The sequence below is a fragment of the Drosophila ficusphila genome, unplaced genomic scaffold (genome assembly GCF_018152265.1).
Source record: "Drosophila ficusphila isolate 14025-0441.05 unplaced genomic scaffold, ASM1815226v1 contig_791, whole genome shotgun sequence".
Taxonomy (NCBI): domain Eukaryota; kingdom Metazoa; phylum Arthropoda; class Insecta; order Diptera; family Drosophilidae; genus Drosophila; species Drosophila ficusphila.
The window spans coordinates 2,989,080-3,005,379 of record NW_025064737.1 but is presented as its reverse complement, the minus strand read 5'-3'; the positions used below and the strand labels follow the sequence as shown (position 1 = coordinate 3,005,379).

General features: G+C 41.1%; 1 protein-coding gene and 1 non-coding gene across 4 annotated transcripts in view; both read right to left on the bottom strand.

Moving 5' to 3' along the window:
* The window catches only part of LOC108090146 (afadin), a 49,725-nt gene that overhangs the window by 13,135 nt on the left and 20,290 nt on the right, over positions 1-16,300 (bottom strand). For 2 of the 3 annotated variants that reach the window (XM_017188696.1, XM_017188697.1), the window contains exon 7: positions 1,780-2,132. In XM_017188696.1, coding sequence (XP_017044185.1) covers positions 1,780-2,132 — 353 coding nt within the window. Of the gene's footprint in view, positions 1-1,779; positions 2,133-14,758; positions 14,796-16,300 lie in introns of those variants that run through there. The other variant, XM_017188698.1, reaches the window with a different exon arrangement.
* LOC122320799 lies at positions 11,879-12,002 on the bottom strand. Its single transcript, XR_006245842.1, has one exon. It is a non-coding gene; the product is annotated as a U4atac minor spliceosomal RNA (small nuclear RNA).

Here is a 16,300-nt window from a genome sequence, read left to right as displayed (position 1 = left end):
CACTGAGTCAGCGATTGGTGTTCAAGTATTTTCGGGGCGTTTTGAAATCTAAACTGGCAAACAGAGACGCCCCTCTCTGGGGCAAGATTCGAATCGATTGCGTTAATTTTTTTATGTTTTCGTTACTGGCTATCTCGTTCTGCGTTTGTTTGTGCTTCCCCCTAGTTCAGATTCAGATTAGCTCAGTGAACAAATCTTTAACACACACAGCCCAGAGAGAGAATTCGGTTTGCATTATTTTTTGTTCAGGTTCATCGAACCACAGCCAACCCCAATTGGCCAATTGAAAAAATAACATTAATTTCATGCAATAATAAAAAAAAAACATACAAAGAGCATGACAGAAAACGTTAAATAAACATTTTGTTAGATTTATATAAAAAATATATATTTATCGTCATGTTCCCATCGAAATTCCCCAAAGGCAGTTTGAGGTTATTGCCGAGTTGGGAGCTTATCTCTGCAGTCTTATTCAGGAGATAGGGGGAAAGCAGAAGTTTTCCCTGTTTATTTGGTTTCAAATTTATCAAGCGGAAAGTCAAAAACAACAGAAAAAAGCACACACAAAGCGCAAATTTTATTCCTCTGACTTTCCTGCTAATGCGTGAGAACGCCAAAAGCCAATTTGATTCATTTCCCCAGTTGTTGTACTTGTCGCTGGCGTTCTGTTTGTGTTTCCGTTGTGTGTCGAAAAGTTGTCAAAACAAAAGATAAATCAGCGGCGACTCAAAGCACGTGGGATGTATTCACCCTGGCACATTCATAGGTACAGGTAAAGGTACCAGGTTTATTGCCTTTCCAACTCAAACCCAAAGCTGATAATGAACTTCGAGAGCCCATGAATGGGAATTGAAAATTCGAACTCAATGCGCCTTTCGGTTGGGAAATGTGTGCTGCGAAATTCGGAGAATCGCATTACGAAACAGACACTCAAAAAAGTAAATTCTAAATGTTTAATTAGTTTGATTAACTTCGGATATCACTAATCATTTCAAAGTATACTAAATAGTATTCTAAATGTATAATTAGTTTCATTTACTTCGGATATCACTAATCATTTGTAAGTATACTAGATAGTATATAGTTTCGATTCAATTGAAAAATAATAATGCATTTTCTGAGATCAATGTAAACATGAAGGTATTTTCTTGTAATCACAGTAATTATTGACAAATTTTAGCTTTCAATTTGGTGTGACTTTGCTCAACCTTAAAGCGTAAATCAATTTCAAAGCTCATTTATCTTTCTGGTGAGCCGATTCGAAAGTTGTCCCTTCGAACGCTCCACTAAGCCGGGATGATTATTGGCTTGGACTTCTCAGACAGTCGGAAAAGAGGGACACATGGCTGCGGAATGGAACTTGGCAGTTTTTAAAACCCTTTAAACTTCAACCGGGTCAAGGTCGTCGGCAGAACTTTTCCTGCCAGCATTGCCTGCTGCCGTCAAATTAAGCATACGCCCCGGGTGACTTGCACGGAAAATTCAACTAATTAAAACGAATTATGCGCAATTAGTTAATGGAGGAGATAGACGAAAGGTCACCCCTACAGCAGACATGCAAATGCCCTGGGGAATTTGAGATGTGATTTCAAAATTTGCGAGTTGCTAAGATGTCTGTTCCTATGGAAACATCGCTTTTTTTTGTGTCATCCAAATATTTATGCGTCGAGCTTCCCAATTCCCAGAGGTTGTGGTTCTGCTCAAGTAAATTTTTACTTGAATGTCTCCCTTTCTTGATTGCCTTTCTTGAGTTCCTTTCTTGAATAGCCTTAAACTTACATGCAGAATGGTCGGCTGACTGATGTGGTGGCCATTGACGAAGGTCAGGGCATCGGTGTGCAGCGGGGTGACGGTGCAGACGCCCTCCAGCAGCGAGATGAGGCAGTGCCTCGGCTGGATCGAGGGTCCGAAGAGCTGCAGGCAGTTGGTGTTCGCGGATCCCACCTCCACGGGATCGCTGCCCAGCTTGATCCGCCGTCCGCCGTCGCCGCTGTGCGTCACCTCCACCAGGACGGGACCCTCTCGATCGCCGGAGATGTGATTGGCCCCGTTAGCCGCTCCCAGGGGCTTTTTCTTCCGCCTCCTCGGCTGCGAGTCCGCCGGACGACGCCGCACATGGAACATGATGGAGCCTGGAAAACAAAAACCGATAGAAACATGAATATAGAAGTTTGATTGTAGCTCATGGATAAATTTACTTGTCATGTTCATGGTGCCAACTTATTGTTCAAATGTTCAGGGGACTAAAACAAACAATAACAGATAAAATGCAACCGCAGCTATTTAGCCGCCTTATGTCTTTTGTGTCTCGTTTGAATGTGCAGTTTGGGCTGAGTGAGGCAAAATTTGAAATCTCTGCCACTCAAATGGACGGCGATTGGCATGACAGTCGTGGCATTATTTATTGAGGCACGCTGATTTGATCAACAAAAATGGGTTTACTTAAAATTTTCCACAATTCATTTTTCCTATTTGAATATAATTTTAAGTCACTTTTATAAGCTAACAAAATACTGCAAAATTTGAAATCTCTACCACTCAAATGGATGGCGATTGGCATGACAGTCGTGGCACTATTTATTGAGGAACGCTTATACGATCAATAAAAATGGGGTTTACTTTAAATTTTCAACAATTCATTTTTCCTATTTGAATATATTTTTAAGTCACATTGATAAGCTAACAAAATATTGCCAGTTCTGATTGCACGTTGAGATTAGCCTGCGTTTTATCAAGAAGTATTTATTCCTTGATATTATTATTTAACCGAATAAAAATCTCCTCCTACCCCATTCAATTTTTCACCCCACCAGTGTTGGAACAGCGAAATGCTCTCTGCAATCGCATCGCATCAGTTGGCGTCGGAAGTAACAAAGGCGAAATAGAAATTCCGAAAGCGAAATCCAATTCGGGCTGCATCATCAATATGCGTCTCGATATTAGAAGCTCGTTCTGCGAGCCAGCGAAAAACAATCCAGTGTGCTGGATACTGAAAGAGGGTCGAGCGGGGACTATATAGTATACGTGCATATATCCACGGACTTTTCCTGGGGCTAGACTGGCTGGCTGGCTGAATAACTGAGCGACAGACTGACTGGCAGAAAGTTCAGTGGCAAGTTTTTGCTCCCAAGTACTTTGATATGAAAATTTATATATGTACAACATTCCGAAACTTTTCCTAGGCAACTGCAACAACAAATCATCAGCATACACTTGCCACACATATTCCATTTTGATCTATTTTTCTGGAATATATTTAAATATTTTTTAAGCTACGAGTATTTCTGAATATTCATTTTTATATTTGTTAGAAGTCTAAGCTACTGCGGTTTGTAGTTTGGATTTATTTTTAAATAAGTATAATGGAAACCTGAAATCAAAATTAATTCGAGAAATACAACGATTATTTTACTCCTATCGATTCGAGTTCTTAAGTTATCCTACATAATATAGTACATCCGTTAACTCAATTGGTTTATGATTTGATATGCCAAGACTGACTATACTTTCCATACCCTCATCTTGGCTGCTGTTTATTGTACGGAATGCTTAACGAACCATGCAAAATGCGATGGCAGTTGCAGCAGTGCCACACCTCCCTGATTGCGAACTCCCCCACTGCTGCCCCATGGTTTTGGGGCAAATTGCAGCAGATGGAGATGCAGATGCAGATGATGGCGAGATGCAAGACCAGACTTGGCATGTGCCAAAGGCATTTGGGCAATGCACAGGCTAAATAAGGCATGACATGGGCGTGGCACGTGCAACATATTAGCCAACAAGGGGCGGTGCTGGGAATGTGGCAATGGCATGGAAGCTCCAGGGAAATCTAGCAACGCTTTCTACTTGTAGACTTAACAAAAAGCGAACTGAAAAACAGAAATTCACAAAACGACAATTGGCAAAAGAACAACAGACGTATAAAACCAAATGAATTGTATATCTGTTGTATGGTACCTTCTCTGCGAAACCAAAAGAACCACATCTGCACTCCAATGTGTTTGCCGGCGTTGTTGGGACAGACTTATTATTAATATATGGCTTACACACATGGCTTTAAGGGTCCGCCTTCGCCTTCGCCTTTGCCTTGTTTTGATGCTGTTCGGGAAAACTTTGCCGGCAACTTTCTGGGCGCTCACAGAATAATCAACTCAAAAATGTGGGCTGCCGAACTGAACACAAACAAAAAGGCAGCCAAAGCTTAAGGAAAGGAAGCCAAAAACATGAAAACGCTTCATATACTTGATGTGTGGAGAGGACCTTGAATGGGCTGACTGAATAATCTCCTTGTTTGGATTGCAACTTGTTTGCAGTTGAGTTGAGGGATAGTTAAAGTAGTCTTGTGGCTTGCGAGCAACTCAGCCGGAGCTGATCGGGGATAATAAAGGGTTTGAATACATCAGTATTGTGTTAATATTCGTTTTAAAACAGTTCTAATAAACAACACGTCACAAGGGGAAAGCCAAAACAAAAGTTGCTTTTAAATATTTGCTGATTAAATTCTAAGATTTAGGTTCTTGCATTTAATTTTCTTAGCCCTTTCTACGTGAAAACGCTTCTTCGCAACTCCCTTCGACAGCTCCCAATAATTGTGTTCATCAGACCGAGTAATTTATGACTAAACCATGCACGACACACAATTGTAAATCAATCAGTAAATGGACAAGTTCGACACCGGTGGACAGGTTGCTCGACTGGCGATTGAAGTATAGTATAGTAGTGCCCCTCATTCGGCATGCATACGAGAACAGGACTTCTGTTCGCTACCATCAACACAAATAAAAACGGGTCAAAGTTCAATTCAATTTCCACACTATTTCAATCGTTACATCTGACCTGTTTTGTTCGGGATTATGAACAGCTCTTTAAATACACGAAAAGTTGGATAAGAAGAAAATCTTGTATATTATTGGTAACATTTTCTTAATTTAAATAATAGTGATTTTTATACAAAATACGTAATATCTTGAAGGGGAATTAAAGTAGTTTTTCAAAGTGCACCTGTGCCTTCGGTTCTGGCCAGCGAACGAGAGCAAACAACATTTCGTCCTTGGCAGTTGACATTTGGGAAGCAGAAACGAGGGGCACATTGATAAAGTGCAGTGCCAAACGGATGCCAGAAAAATCATTTTAATTGTTCCTACTTGGGCAACAGCTTGGCCGGCGAAAGGTAGCACCACCCACTGGCCACTCGCCACTGCCACTGCCACTCGCCACTGCCACTGCCACCATTGTTGACACAAGAAAACGAGCAAATTGCAAAAGCCATCAAAGCGAGGGGCTGCGTTGGGTGGTTCGGCAGTTGGGTGGTTGGCAGGGGCGTAGCTACCGCCGTATATGCCGTATCAATTATACGGGGCCTCCGGGCCACGGGGGGCCCCCATAGTGTGTAAGAGTGAATATTTAAAATTTGATTTTTATTTGTAAAATGGGTATATAATGTGATAAATAAATATTTCTTCTCACAATATTTTTTATACCCTTGCAGAGCAAAAGGGTATTATAATTTTGAGTCAGAAGTTTGCAACGCAGTGAAGGAGACACCTCAGACCCCATAAAGTATATATATTCTTGATCAGCATCACGAGCAGAATCGGAAAACGTCTGTACGTCTGTCCGTTTCTACGCAAACTAGTCTCTCAGTTTTAAAGCAATCTTGCTGAAACTTTCCCAAAAGGTGTGTAGTTATTGCGCGCGGTATTATAAGTCGGAACAGGCCGGATCGGCCGACTATATCGGATAGCTCCCATACGAGAGAATGAAATAAAAAATTCTCAGACCGTTGTTTTTGATCAGATCGACTTGATTTCTTCAAGATGGCGTTTTCTAACTGTTATTAAATTTCGGATTAAATTTGATCAAAATCGGATAACTCTATCATATAGCTGTCATAGGAGCGATCGAAAATTATATATAGAATTAATGGAAATAAATTGATAACATCGTTGTTTTCTATCCCACGAGCATGATTTTTTAAATATCAAGTTTTTAAAAACTCTTATTTTGATAAAAAAGTTTCATAAAAATCGGACAACTATATCTAATAGCTCCCATAGGAAAGATCGAAAAATCTATATAGAAATAGCGGAAATAAAATTATAACATCATTGTTTTTCATCAGACAAGTATGATTTTTGGAGTATAGAGTTTTCTTACGACTCTTGAATTACGAATTAAATTTGATCAAAATCGGACAACTATATCATATAGCTCCCATATGATCTATAGTCGAAAATATAGAAAATGAATAGAAAAATCATCTTAGCTTCGATGTTGTTTAGCCGTTATGTATTTTGTTCGACATATTTGATGACTGCAAGGGTATAAAACCTTCGGTTTGCCGAAGCTAGCTTCCTTTCTTGTTTTCTTTTGTGAAAAATCTTTTCCTCCATATAAGGGCCTCCAAAAAATTTTTTATACGGGGCCCCGACAAGGCACGCTACGCCACTGGTGGTTGGGTGGTTCAGTGGGTGGCTTGGGCGTGGACGAACGAGCCATGAAATTGATTCGGCCAACAACGTGCCAGGATCATGTGTGAAGCCTCCAACTGTCCTTGTGAGTGTGAGTGTGAGTATGTATGTGTGTGGCTGTATGCACGTGCATAAGTGCGAATAAATTGGCAACAGAGCACAAAGGACGAAGGGTGAGCGGTGCACATTTTACTGAGGGAAAAACAATGCAGGGAAATTGCATAACGAGTTGAGTGACTGGGGCAGAGTCCACACCAGGACAGGTATGGCCACCCCAACCCAACACCTGACCGTTTGGTAATCCACAAAACTGTGGAATCCCTGGGTGACGGCAGAAGTGGAAACTGGGGCCACCGAGCGTTGGGCGCATTAATTTTTATTAGCGCAGCTTGTGCTCTAATGGCCAAAGCGTTTAGAAACCAGGGAAGTGGACTACTAGGAATGCCAGGACTGCCAGACTGCCAGACTGCCAAGTTGGTTAGAACGGGATTTCGCAGGCATAAATCAGAAAAAAGGTTCTTATTGGACCTGGCTAATACCCTCATCGGGGACATTTCAAGAAGAATATGGCAGACAACTTGTAAATCAAAGATCATAAAAACAAAAGTTCCAGTAAGTATTCATTAAACTTATTACTTGTTGTAAAGTTGAAAATCCGGTAAAGATTCAAGCTACATAAAAGAGTATTCAATATTCAGCACTTCAGCTTAGATGATGTTTTTAATTAGTCGAACGAACGGCAGAAAATAAAAGTTTCGTTATAAACTTGGCAGAAGAGCATGCCAGGAAGCCATCAGATGAACAGAACATCCCCAAGAATTTAATTAAAAGTGCAATATGTAAAAAAATATTTTAGACATGGAAACTTTTCAATGCTCCTTGAACTAATGTCGGAGTTTTGGAGGGGAGAAAGCGTTCTTTTGCTTGGCCTAATTGACCGAGATTGATTTTGCTAGCAGCAGCAGCAGCAGCCTGGGCTCTCAAATTAGCCAAATTAGTCGTAAAACGTGGCGGCTTTGACTTTGCTAGCCGTGGAAACCGATGGAGCCACATCTCCGCCCAGGCACGTCCTCATAGAGAAGAACACCAGCCACCGAACCACACTCTCAACCACACAGACTCCGCCTCCCTTTCTCTTCCCTTTCTCCCATTTTAGGAACGGGAGCTTTTCACGTTGTGCAAATTAAAACAATGAAAATTTAATGAGCCAAGTTTCCCTTCAATGCGAGAAGTTTTCGTCCTCCGACCATAAACGGACGCCTGCAGTGGACAGGCGGAAAAGTGTAATCCTCTAGAAAGCCCCAGCAAACATTGTATAAACTTCACTCAAATATTATTGGACGATGTTGCCTCTGTAAAGAAAGCAAATAAAGGATGTTGCTCCGCTCTGACAGGTCAATTAAAACAAGTTTGAAACTTACATTTTGATTGAAATTACAGTCTGCCGCAAATGAACAACATTTCGGTTGTTGCGAAAAGAGCGCAATATAAAGTAAAACATTACGTTATAATTTCATTAATTATCTAATTATCCCGCATAAAAAGTTTTTAAGGAAAGTTTTAGTTAGGCAAGCTTTAATGATTCTAATTGTTGCAATCCGATTAGGTTTGGAAAAATGTTTAGTCGGAGCCTTTTTAAAAGTTTCCCCACGATTTGAATCCCTGTCAGTGCCACAAACAAGTTCATCAGTTTCCAAGGAGTCCACGAGTAGAAGTTATCGTAATCGATGCACAAAATGAAATTATCTAGGAGACGTCTTCTCCTACACACTCGACTCCCTGGACCCCTCGACCAATCTGCTTCGGCGTCGGAGGGCAGCCACCATTCGAGTCAAGTGCTGCCCAGGGCGGCTATCAACAATTTCGCTAGACAATTTGGCAACAGAAACAATAAAAATATAATTGCCACACTCAAGCTAAAAGGCGCGAGCAGGGGATCTTCCTTTTTGAAGGAGCCAACAAAGCGAGCAAAATAAAATACGACGGGGAAAAAGAACAAGAATGAAATCACACCGACCAGTTGGTGGGGAAGTGGGGAAGTGGGGATTGTGGAAAGCCGGGAAATGGGATGGAGGTGGAAAGCGAGAGGAGCTGATAGCTTGATTGGATTTTGCAGACAGGCCGTGACTGAGAGGGAGTCGTTCCTCCACTCACTGGACAAGGTTGTCTTTCAAGAGGACATTCCAAAGGTATTACAACTAATGTTCAAATTCATCTCAGTTTACTTTATGGTTTTAATCCATTTGTAAACACTAATTTCTTTAGTTTTGTTCTACAAATCTTTTCCATACCAAAGTAATTCAATTTGTAATTTATAAAAATGTATTTGAAGTGAGGAAATGTTTACAAATGGTTTTATTAAGGATGTTAGTTGGTTAGTAGTTATAGATCTTGGCTACTTGGTATTTAAAAATCGCTTCAAAGTGATTTTATTTGACTGCTTTCAATGCTTTGCTTTTCCCAAAAGGGTAACAAATAATCGGATTGAAAATAGCTCGACTGACCCCTACTGCTTCTTAGGGTTTATACGCTTCGCGATATTGGGGACACGACAACGGCATTGATGACGACAGACAAGCCAGGACAATGTGTCCTTTTGTGCCGTTCGGCCGTGTCCTTGTCCTGACCATTGAAATTAAATCCCTCAATGGCCAACACACACTGACACACACTCAACGGACCGCGGGGAAAAAAGCGTTTAGCTGTCGTAAATAACTCCTGAAATTTATTGATTTTTGTCTGTTTGTTTTGGCCGGGTCCTCAGGAATTGGGCAACCAGTGAGTGAGCGCATGATTGTTCCCTTATAAATGCATGTACTTTGTGTTGAAGTAAAGGTTTTCTAAAAATTAAATTCTTTGCATGACTAACGAATTAATGGCCTGGCTTGGATCCTTTTTAGCCCGCACAGAAAAGGACAAAACAAAAACGAAACAGCCAGCTACGTGTGAAAATTCAATTTGCGCGCTTGGCAAGCGGCAACAAAGTATAAATTGAAATCAAAGTGCGGCGGCAGACAGCGTAAAAAACGAAATTAAACGAATTGCCATCAAACTGAAGGGAAGGGGAAGGGGACTCACACGCACAGCACTCAAACACACAGCACGACACTTCGGATTAACCGCAAACGCGACGCGCGAGGGAAAATCGCGAGAAAAAAGGACACAGATTAAATTAATTTTTCCCAATAATATTTTTTTAACAAACTAACCGTATGGGCACGAAGGAGGAAGTCAGGCTCGGGCGGCAGCTGCCAGGCGCCGGGCGCCCACAACAATGCGTTGACAGCGCGCAAGGATAACTGAGAGCACACTGAGCGTATGAGCAATGCCGCAAAGGCAAAGTCCTTCGCTGACTAGCTCACTGTCGGACTGGGTGCGTGAATGAATGAATAAGACACGAAAAAATCCACCAAGAACGCTATGCAAATTCTTTTCGAATAATGGATACCCTGGGCTCTTAAAAACTATATTTAATAATTGTAAAAATAATAGTTATAATTCTAAGTCTTGCTAAAAAACTTCATAAAATATAACTTGATAAAAAGCTTTTAACCATGAACTTGTGCAAAACGCTACCTTCAACAAAATAGCCTTTTGAAATATTATGTAACATTATTTTTTGTATTTTAATAATAATATTTACATCACTTTCAAAATCTTTTTACGTGATATGCAGTATTTAGGTTAAGACCTTTTAATGGTTTCATTAAATAATAAAATAAAATTTAAAAATTAAAGCACACTTTTCAGATCTAGCTATAATATATAGCTTTACCCAATATATCCTCTTCCTGCGAGGTACAACAACAAACACACACACCCTAAAGCGCCCATAAAGCAAGCAGAGTAAATTATGACTGTGTGTGTGAGTGAGTGGTGTATAAAACAACATTTAGTTTACAATGTTTTCAACGGGTGTGTGCTGTGTGTGTGTGCTCCTGAGTGGGTGGCGAGTGTTTGAGCTCGGCGCTGTTGTATGTAGGTGTAGGTGTTGGTGTTGGGTTTGGCTGTGCCCAAGTGCGTTTGCTCTTTGGTCCTTTGCATGACACATACCAATACCAGGACGTTAGCAGTAGCAACTAACGGCACAGGATACAGAGCGAGGAAGGAACTGGCACACATCCTTTGGCTTCCATTCAGCTGCGGGATGTGGCCAGAGCAGCCAAATGGATGCGCTGATGCTCTGCCGGACTGAAAAAGCGGACAAGGTCGCGGTTCGGGGTTCGCGGTCCGATTCAGTTGGGTGCGATAAGCGGATTTGAATGGATTCAAGAGCTTTGTTCGAGTGCACTGAGTCATTGAAAATGTATTTTAATTAAATTACAATTTAAAAAGAATCAGCTAACCACATTCGGCAGAGGCAGAGTAAAAGCGGTGGACAATGACAATGACAAATTAATTGCAAAACACAAAAGATTAATTTGAAGAAGAAATTCCGAAATTAACTCGATATGTATTGATTTATATTTGTAAAAAAAAAATTAATTAACAAAACAGATTTTTAGTTCTGTGTGTATAAACATTTTGTTTTTCTGGATGTGTGCAAGTATGTAAGTTAAACATTTGTAAACATTAAAATTCACAACTAGTGGAAATACCTATCGAATTACAAAAGCAAAGGAGAAATAATGGGCTTTTAGCGAGTAAGCCACAAACGGCTGTCAATCATTTCCCTCCCGTTTCCACTTTTATTTCCATACGCATTACCACACAAATCCACTCCATCAACTGGAACCCAAGATCTCCTCCTCCCTCGCCGCCTTTCTCTTATTGAGGCAATCAATATGCCCAACCGACTCACACCGGGAACAAGGAACACAGACACAGGCATAAGACAAAGGATATATGTGTGCCTGTGAGCACATAAAAACATGAGATATACTTGAAGCTACTTTTCGGCTAACGAGCATCGCACAGTCAACGTCTTTATTGTTGCCCAACTTGCGATTCCTTGCCACCACTTTCCTGCTTTCTTCGGCTCTCTTCGGTCTCCGGTCTCCGGTCTCCGGTTGGTTTCTGCTCTGGGTAAGCTCCACCTCTCAAGCCGTAAAACCGAAACGCAACTCAAAGCTTGCAACATAACCCAGGGCAATATTTTCCCAAATCCTACGGAGCTGAAGAGTATCCATCAAATGTCACTCTGACGTGAGTTAACTAAAAATCCAACGCAATTAAAAGCTTTAAAAGCCTTTTCTATATACCTCTTCATATGGCAAATAAATGTTTAATTGTTAAAAATGAAAGGTTATTACCGTTGTAATTTAAATTATAACAAGCTACTTTATTTTATGAAGTAAAACTAGAGTTAACTGATAGCACAATTAAGTTGTTTTAATTATGAATGCCGTTTATGGGACATCAAGTTGCGTATGCATTTATTAGGCGGCTCCCTATAAAGTAAGGGAGCCTGGTCCAAAAATTCCGAACGCCAATCGCGAACGACCGGCGAGCGGGGGTATTATCATTGGTGTCAGCAGCAATGTCCTCACTATACGTTCATTGAACATTTCTGCTCCCCAAGACAAGGAAGGCCGACTGATGAAATCCGCGCTAGCCTCATGCAAAAACGGCCAGTATTAGTTGGGAATTATAGGAGCAGCAGTTGCGAAAAAGTTAGCAATGCAAAGATCTAGCGATCGCGACAACGAATTGCAAGGGTTTGCCAACAGGTTTGTGAGCTTTCCGGTTTTTCACAGACACACGGGGTGAAATGGGGTGCAACCCTTATCTCTGGCAGATTTATGACGGCGATTAGTTAAGGAATTCGCATATTTCTCATTCAGTTGTGACGCTCGGCGACTATCAAGGAATGTGGCCGGCCGGGCACACTCAAATTAATACCATTAATTTCCGTTCTGGCATCGTTTTGGGATCCTAATCCGCTTCGACTCATAAATAAATAGGCAATTTCCCCTCAGCGAGAAACCTCAAGGGCCGCAGGAGAGGGGCTAAAGTAAAATCACGAGACTGAATAATTCAATTGGAGAACGGAACACGGAATACGTATTCATCCTGGCAAGGAGCCAGCTAACGCTCTTTAAGTGCTGTGACATGTGTCTCTGCTCCTGACTGCTGCCTTTGTCTCTGCCATTCTGCCATTCGAGAGTCCTGAGAGCTTACTAGCATTTTCGGTCCGCATTGTGACAATTTCGTTTAGTCATCTTTGTAGCTGACTGTCTGACTAACTGCCAACTTGTGGGGCAAATGGCAGGAGCCAAGTGAAAAGTCTGGCGAGGCAATTGAAAGGCGGCATCATGTAAATGATGATGATACAGCTCCAGGCTGTTGATGCCTGCTGGTGATTGATTCTGTTCGGCTGTGCACGAACTATGAGTGAAATTGGAAACGTCAACAGACATTTGAGATACCAAACTGGATCCTGCAGAATAACAAACTATATTTGCTAAATGCAACTAAAGTTAAAAAAAAAAAAACAAAAAAAAATTAATGGCGAATAGCAATGTTTGTGAATGCACTAAATTGTCATTATTGGTTTTTAATTTTTAAACTTAACTAAAAGTATATTTCTTGCGTTTTTATGTGTCCTACAAATCGTTAACCAATAAGATAAATATAACAAATAATTGTTCGATCATTACTCAGTTAAGTTAAATTAACACAAAATCAAAGACAAATAAATTGGCTCTTAAGGCGTAAGACATCCAGTTGTAAAAAATGGTAAGGAAATAAAAAAATTTCTAAAAAATATATGTGCGTTTTGAGAACAAAATATGTACATACATATAAGTATAAACAGTCTGACATATTTTAGATTTGACTACAAGGGTATGACCGAAGGTTTTTCTGGTTATTTGATCAGGACTTTTCGGACTAAAATTGTAATAGCCTCTGGGAGAGCAAAGGCAAGAACTTTTTTCGTTTCAGAACTCTTGCAGCGTGACCTTCAAGCTCCTTAGAATTCCCTAATGAAATTGAGTTTCCACTTTAAAAGGCTAAAAAAGAATCCGGGAAGGCAATAAAACAAAGAGCGGACAAATTGTTAACCCAATTTCGAGTGACGTTTCCCCAATGTCTAAGCGCATTTTCAGCCCGCCCACCCATGTGGGTGGGTGGGGAGGTAAAGGACAACAACCGGGACCTGCGATGACCTTCAGGCTGGCTTCCAGTATCTGGCGGCGCCCGCCTCAAAACAAACTGCACTTCTCGAGCTTCTCGGTCGAAACCGTAGAGCGTGTGGCGTGAAATAAAGTCGACAGCTCCCAAGTTCCCCGAAAGATTCAAGCAGCAAATTATGCTCTGCATTTTGCAAACTTTATGAAGCGGCTTCAGGGAGGAAGGGGGGTGGAAAACGGGGGGGAGGGGAACTACAGTGGGTGGTCGTCTCAGCGGCGGGGCACAATTATTTATGAGCAGCCCAGGACCAAAGTCTACGGAGAAGCCTTTTGAGCTTCATTAGGTTTGACCTTTCTAACCGAGATTGTTTTACTGCGTCCTTTCCCAAATGATTATTGTTGTCGTCGGCATTTGCCTCCCCTTTTTTATTGGAAAAGCAAATGTAGCGTTAATTTTGTGCCGCATGAAAGGAAATGTCATCAGGACAATCAGCGTATGGTCAACGTCCTGTTCTGTTCCCATGAATAATGTATGCATTCGCACGAAAATCTCGACCCATTTGGTTGTAAGCGACTCCTTAGATATTCCCGAAATTAATAATCGGTTAAAAGGAATCTAGAACAGGTCATTACGAGAACTCATTTAGCATAGCGTATACAAAACGTCAATATTAAGATAATTGTATCGTAAATTATTAAAGAAATGAAATTTTTTATTTCCTTGCTATGAAGGACATTTAATAATTTCAGAACAAAAAACCTTGCTTTTAAGATATTTCAGTTAATATGCAAAGAATTTTTGCAAATATTTAACAATTATTGATAGTTGAACTTATCGAGTGGTATAGCCTTGTTTTTAATATGCTTCAATCTACACTCTCCCCATTAAAATCGTCAGGCGACAGTACTCAAGCTTTTAATGTCGAACACAATCAATCTGACAATCATGTTGAATGTTTCCTGAAAGCCGGAAAATTGCCACCTCAATTCGCACAACATCGAGAGACCGCAACCGCTTGATAACTCGCAATTCCCGAAAACGAAAATTGAAAAAGTTTTGACAAAAGTATTTGAAAAATGCGGCCAAAAAAAGTTCATGGGGGAATTTTCGGTGATTCCGCAGCATACTTTTCAGGGCTACTTGGCTCACCGCTCATTAACGGAGGGGAAAAATATAAATAAATAGGTGGGGATCCGCCTGGAAAAGTAACTCACGTCTTATGCCCCAATCCATCATTTTGCAGACTTTCTTTGGCGACCTCTTAGCTGATGACTACTATTAGGTGGACGACATAGACCCTCCTCCTCTACTCCTCTCCTCCTCCGCAACAGCCGAAAGCTATGGAGATAAAATCACTTTGCTAGTGCTCGGCAAGGCAAATTCAATTGAACGGCTTCTAATTTTGACAATTTTCTGTATGCATGGTGGGCGGTGGAGGAGGAGGCGCGACACCACCCGACGACGATGGCCGCCCAGCCATCATCCTGCCATCGTTCTATCTTCTGGAAAAACTGTTGCCGCCGTCGCTGTTTGCCGGTGAACTTTTAGCGCCTGGCTCGAGCTCGAATACAACTGCGATGTTTCCCGAAAGCGGGTTTCCCGAAAGCGCCGCGTCGTGCTTTCCCGAGCAGCATTACTTCATGACTGAACCTGACACTGAACGTGAACCTAATGCCTGCGCTGTTGCCCCAAACACAATGCGGAAAATACGGAATTCGGCTTTTCCTCGGAGAACTCTGTCGGCCATCGGCATCGCACACGGTTTGAGTGTTTTCAGAGAGAACAATATTTCCGATAAGCTGAGTCGAATATTTTAAAAATATGCACTAAACCAAATATCAACATCAAAACTAAAACCTTCTTTAAAGTAGAGTAGTACTCACTTAATCGTATACTTAATATCTGTTTTTATTAATTTAGAATGTTTTGTTTGCAGTGCACATGTGTCTGTGTGAATTTTATAGCGAAGTGTGACTGTGAAGTGCACGGCGTAGATAATGGACAATGGGATGTGTGTTGGTGGAGCATTCCCCAGCCATTCTCTACCTCCATTGGCTTACCGCCTTTAGGACTTGGGTCGGCGGTACTTCGACATTGCTAAGGACACTGAACGCTCGAAGAAACAACAATAACAGGAATTGAAAGCATAAACAAAATATGTCCGCCATGTTTTCCTCATTTCCTAATAGCTGTTATATATGAAATATGGAATAGGATCTTTAAACAATTTGATAACTTGATTTTCAGAAACTTGTAATATTTGTTGCATTGTTGAGAAACCACAAAACCACTAAAATTAATTAATTAGAGTTACATCTGCAAAACTAGCGTTAGTTTTCTTACATTTAATTACTTTTATTGGCCTGTTATTATCCAATAAAATTTGTTTAATCACCCCAGAAGGACTTTAAAGTGATCAATTTAAATTATTACTCAGATAAAGTAGCTAACATTAAAGTCAGAGGCAAATTTCTGTTACCTATGTTGTATTGTGTAGCAAATTTATAAAGAAAGCTCATTCCCTTCCCCTGTCGGTAAACGTTCAAGTGACCAAGAGCTTGGGACTCGTTCTTTTCGGGTCGGTATTCCTGTTGCTGACCCACCAGGTGGTGGCTGGATTGCCGACGATGCGGCCGCAAAGGTATGGCCATTATCCTTGACAGGACGAACGCACGGAAGAGAAATTGACGCACGCCAGAGACACCAAAACAAATCGAAAAGGGTGGAATGGGTTAAGTCACCCGGCAGGAAACTCC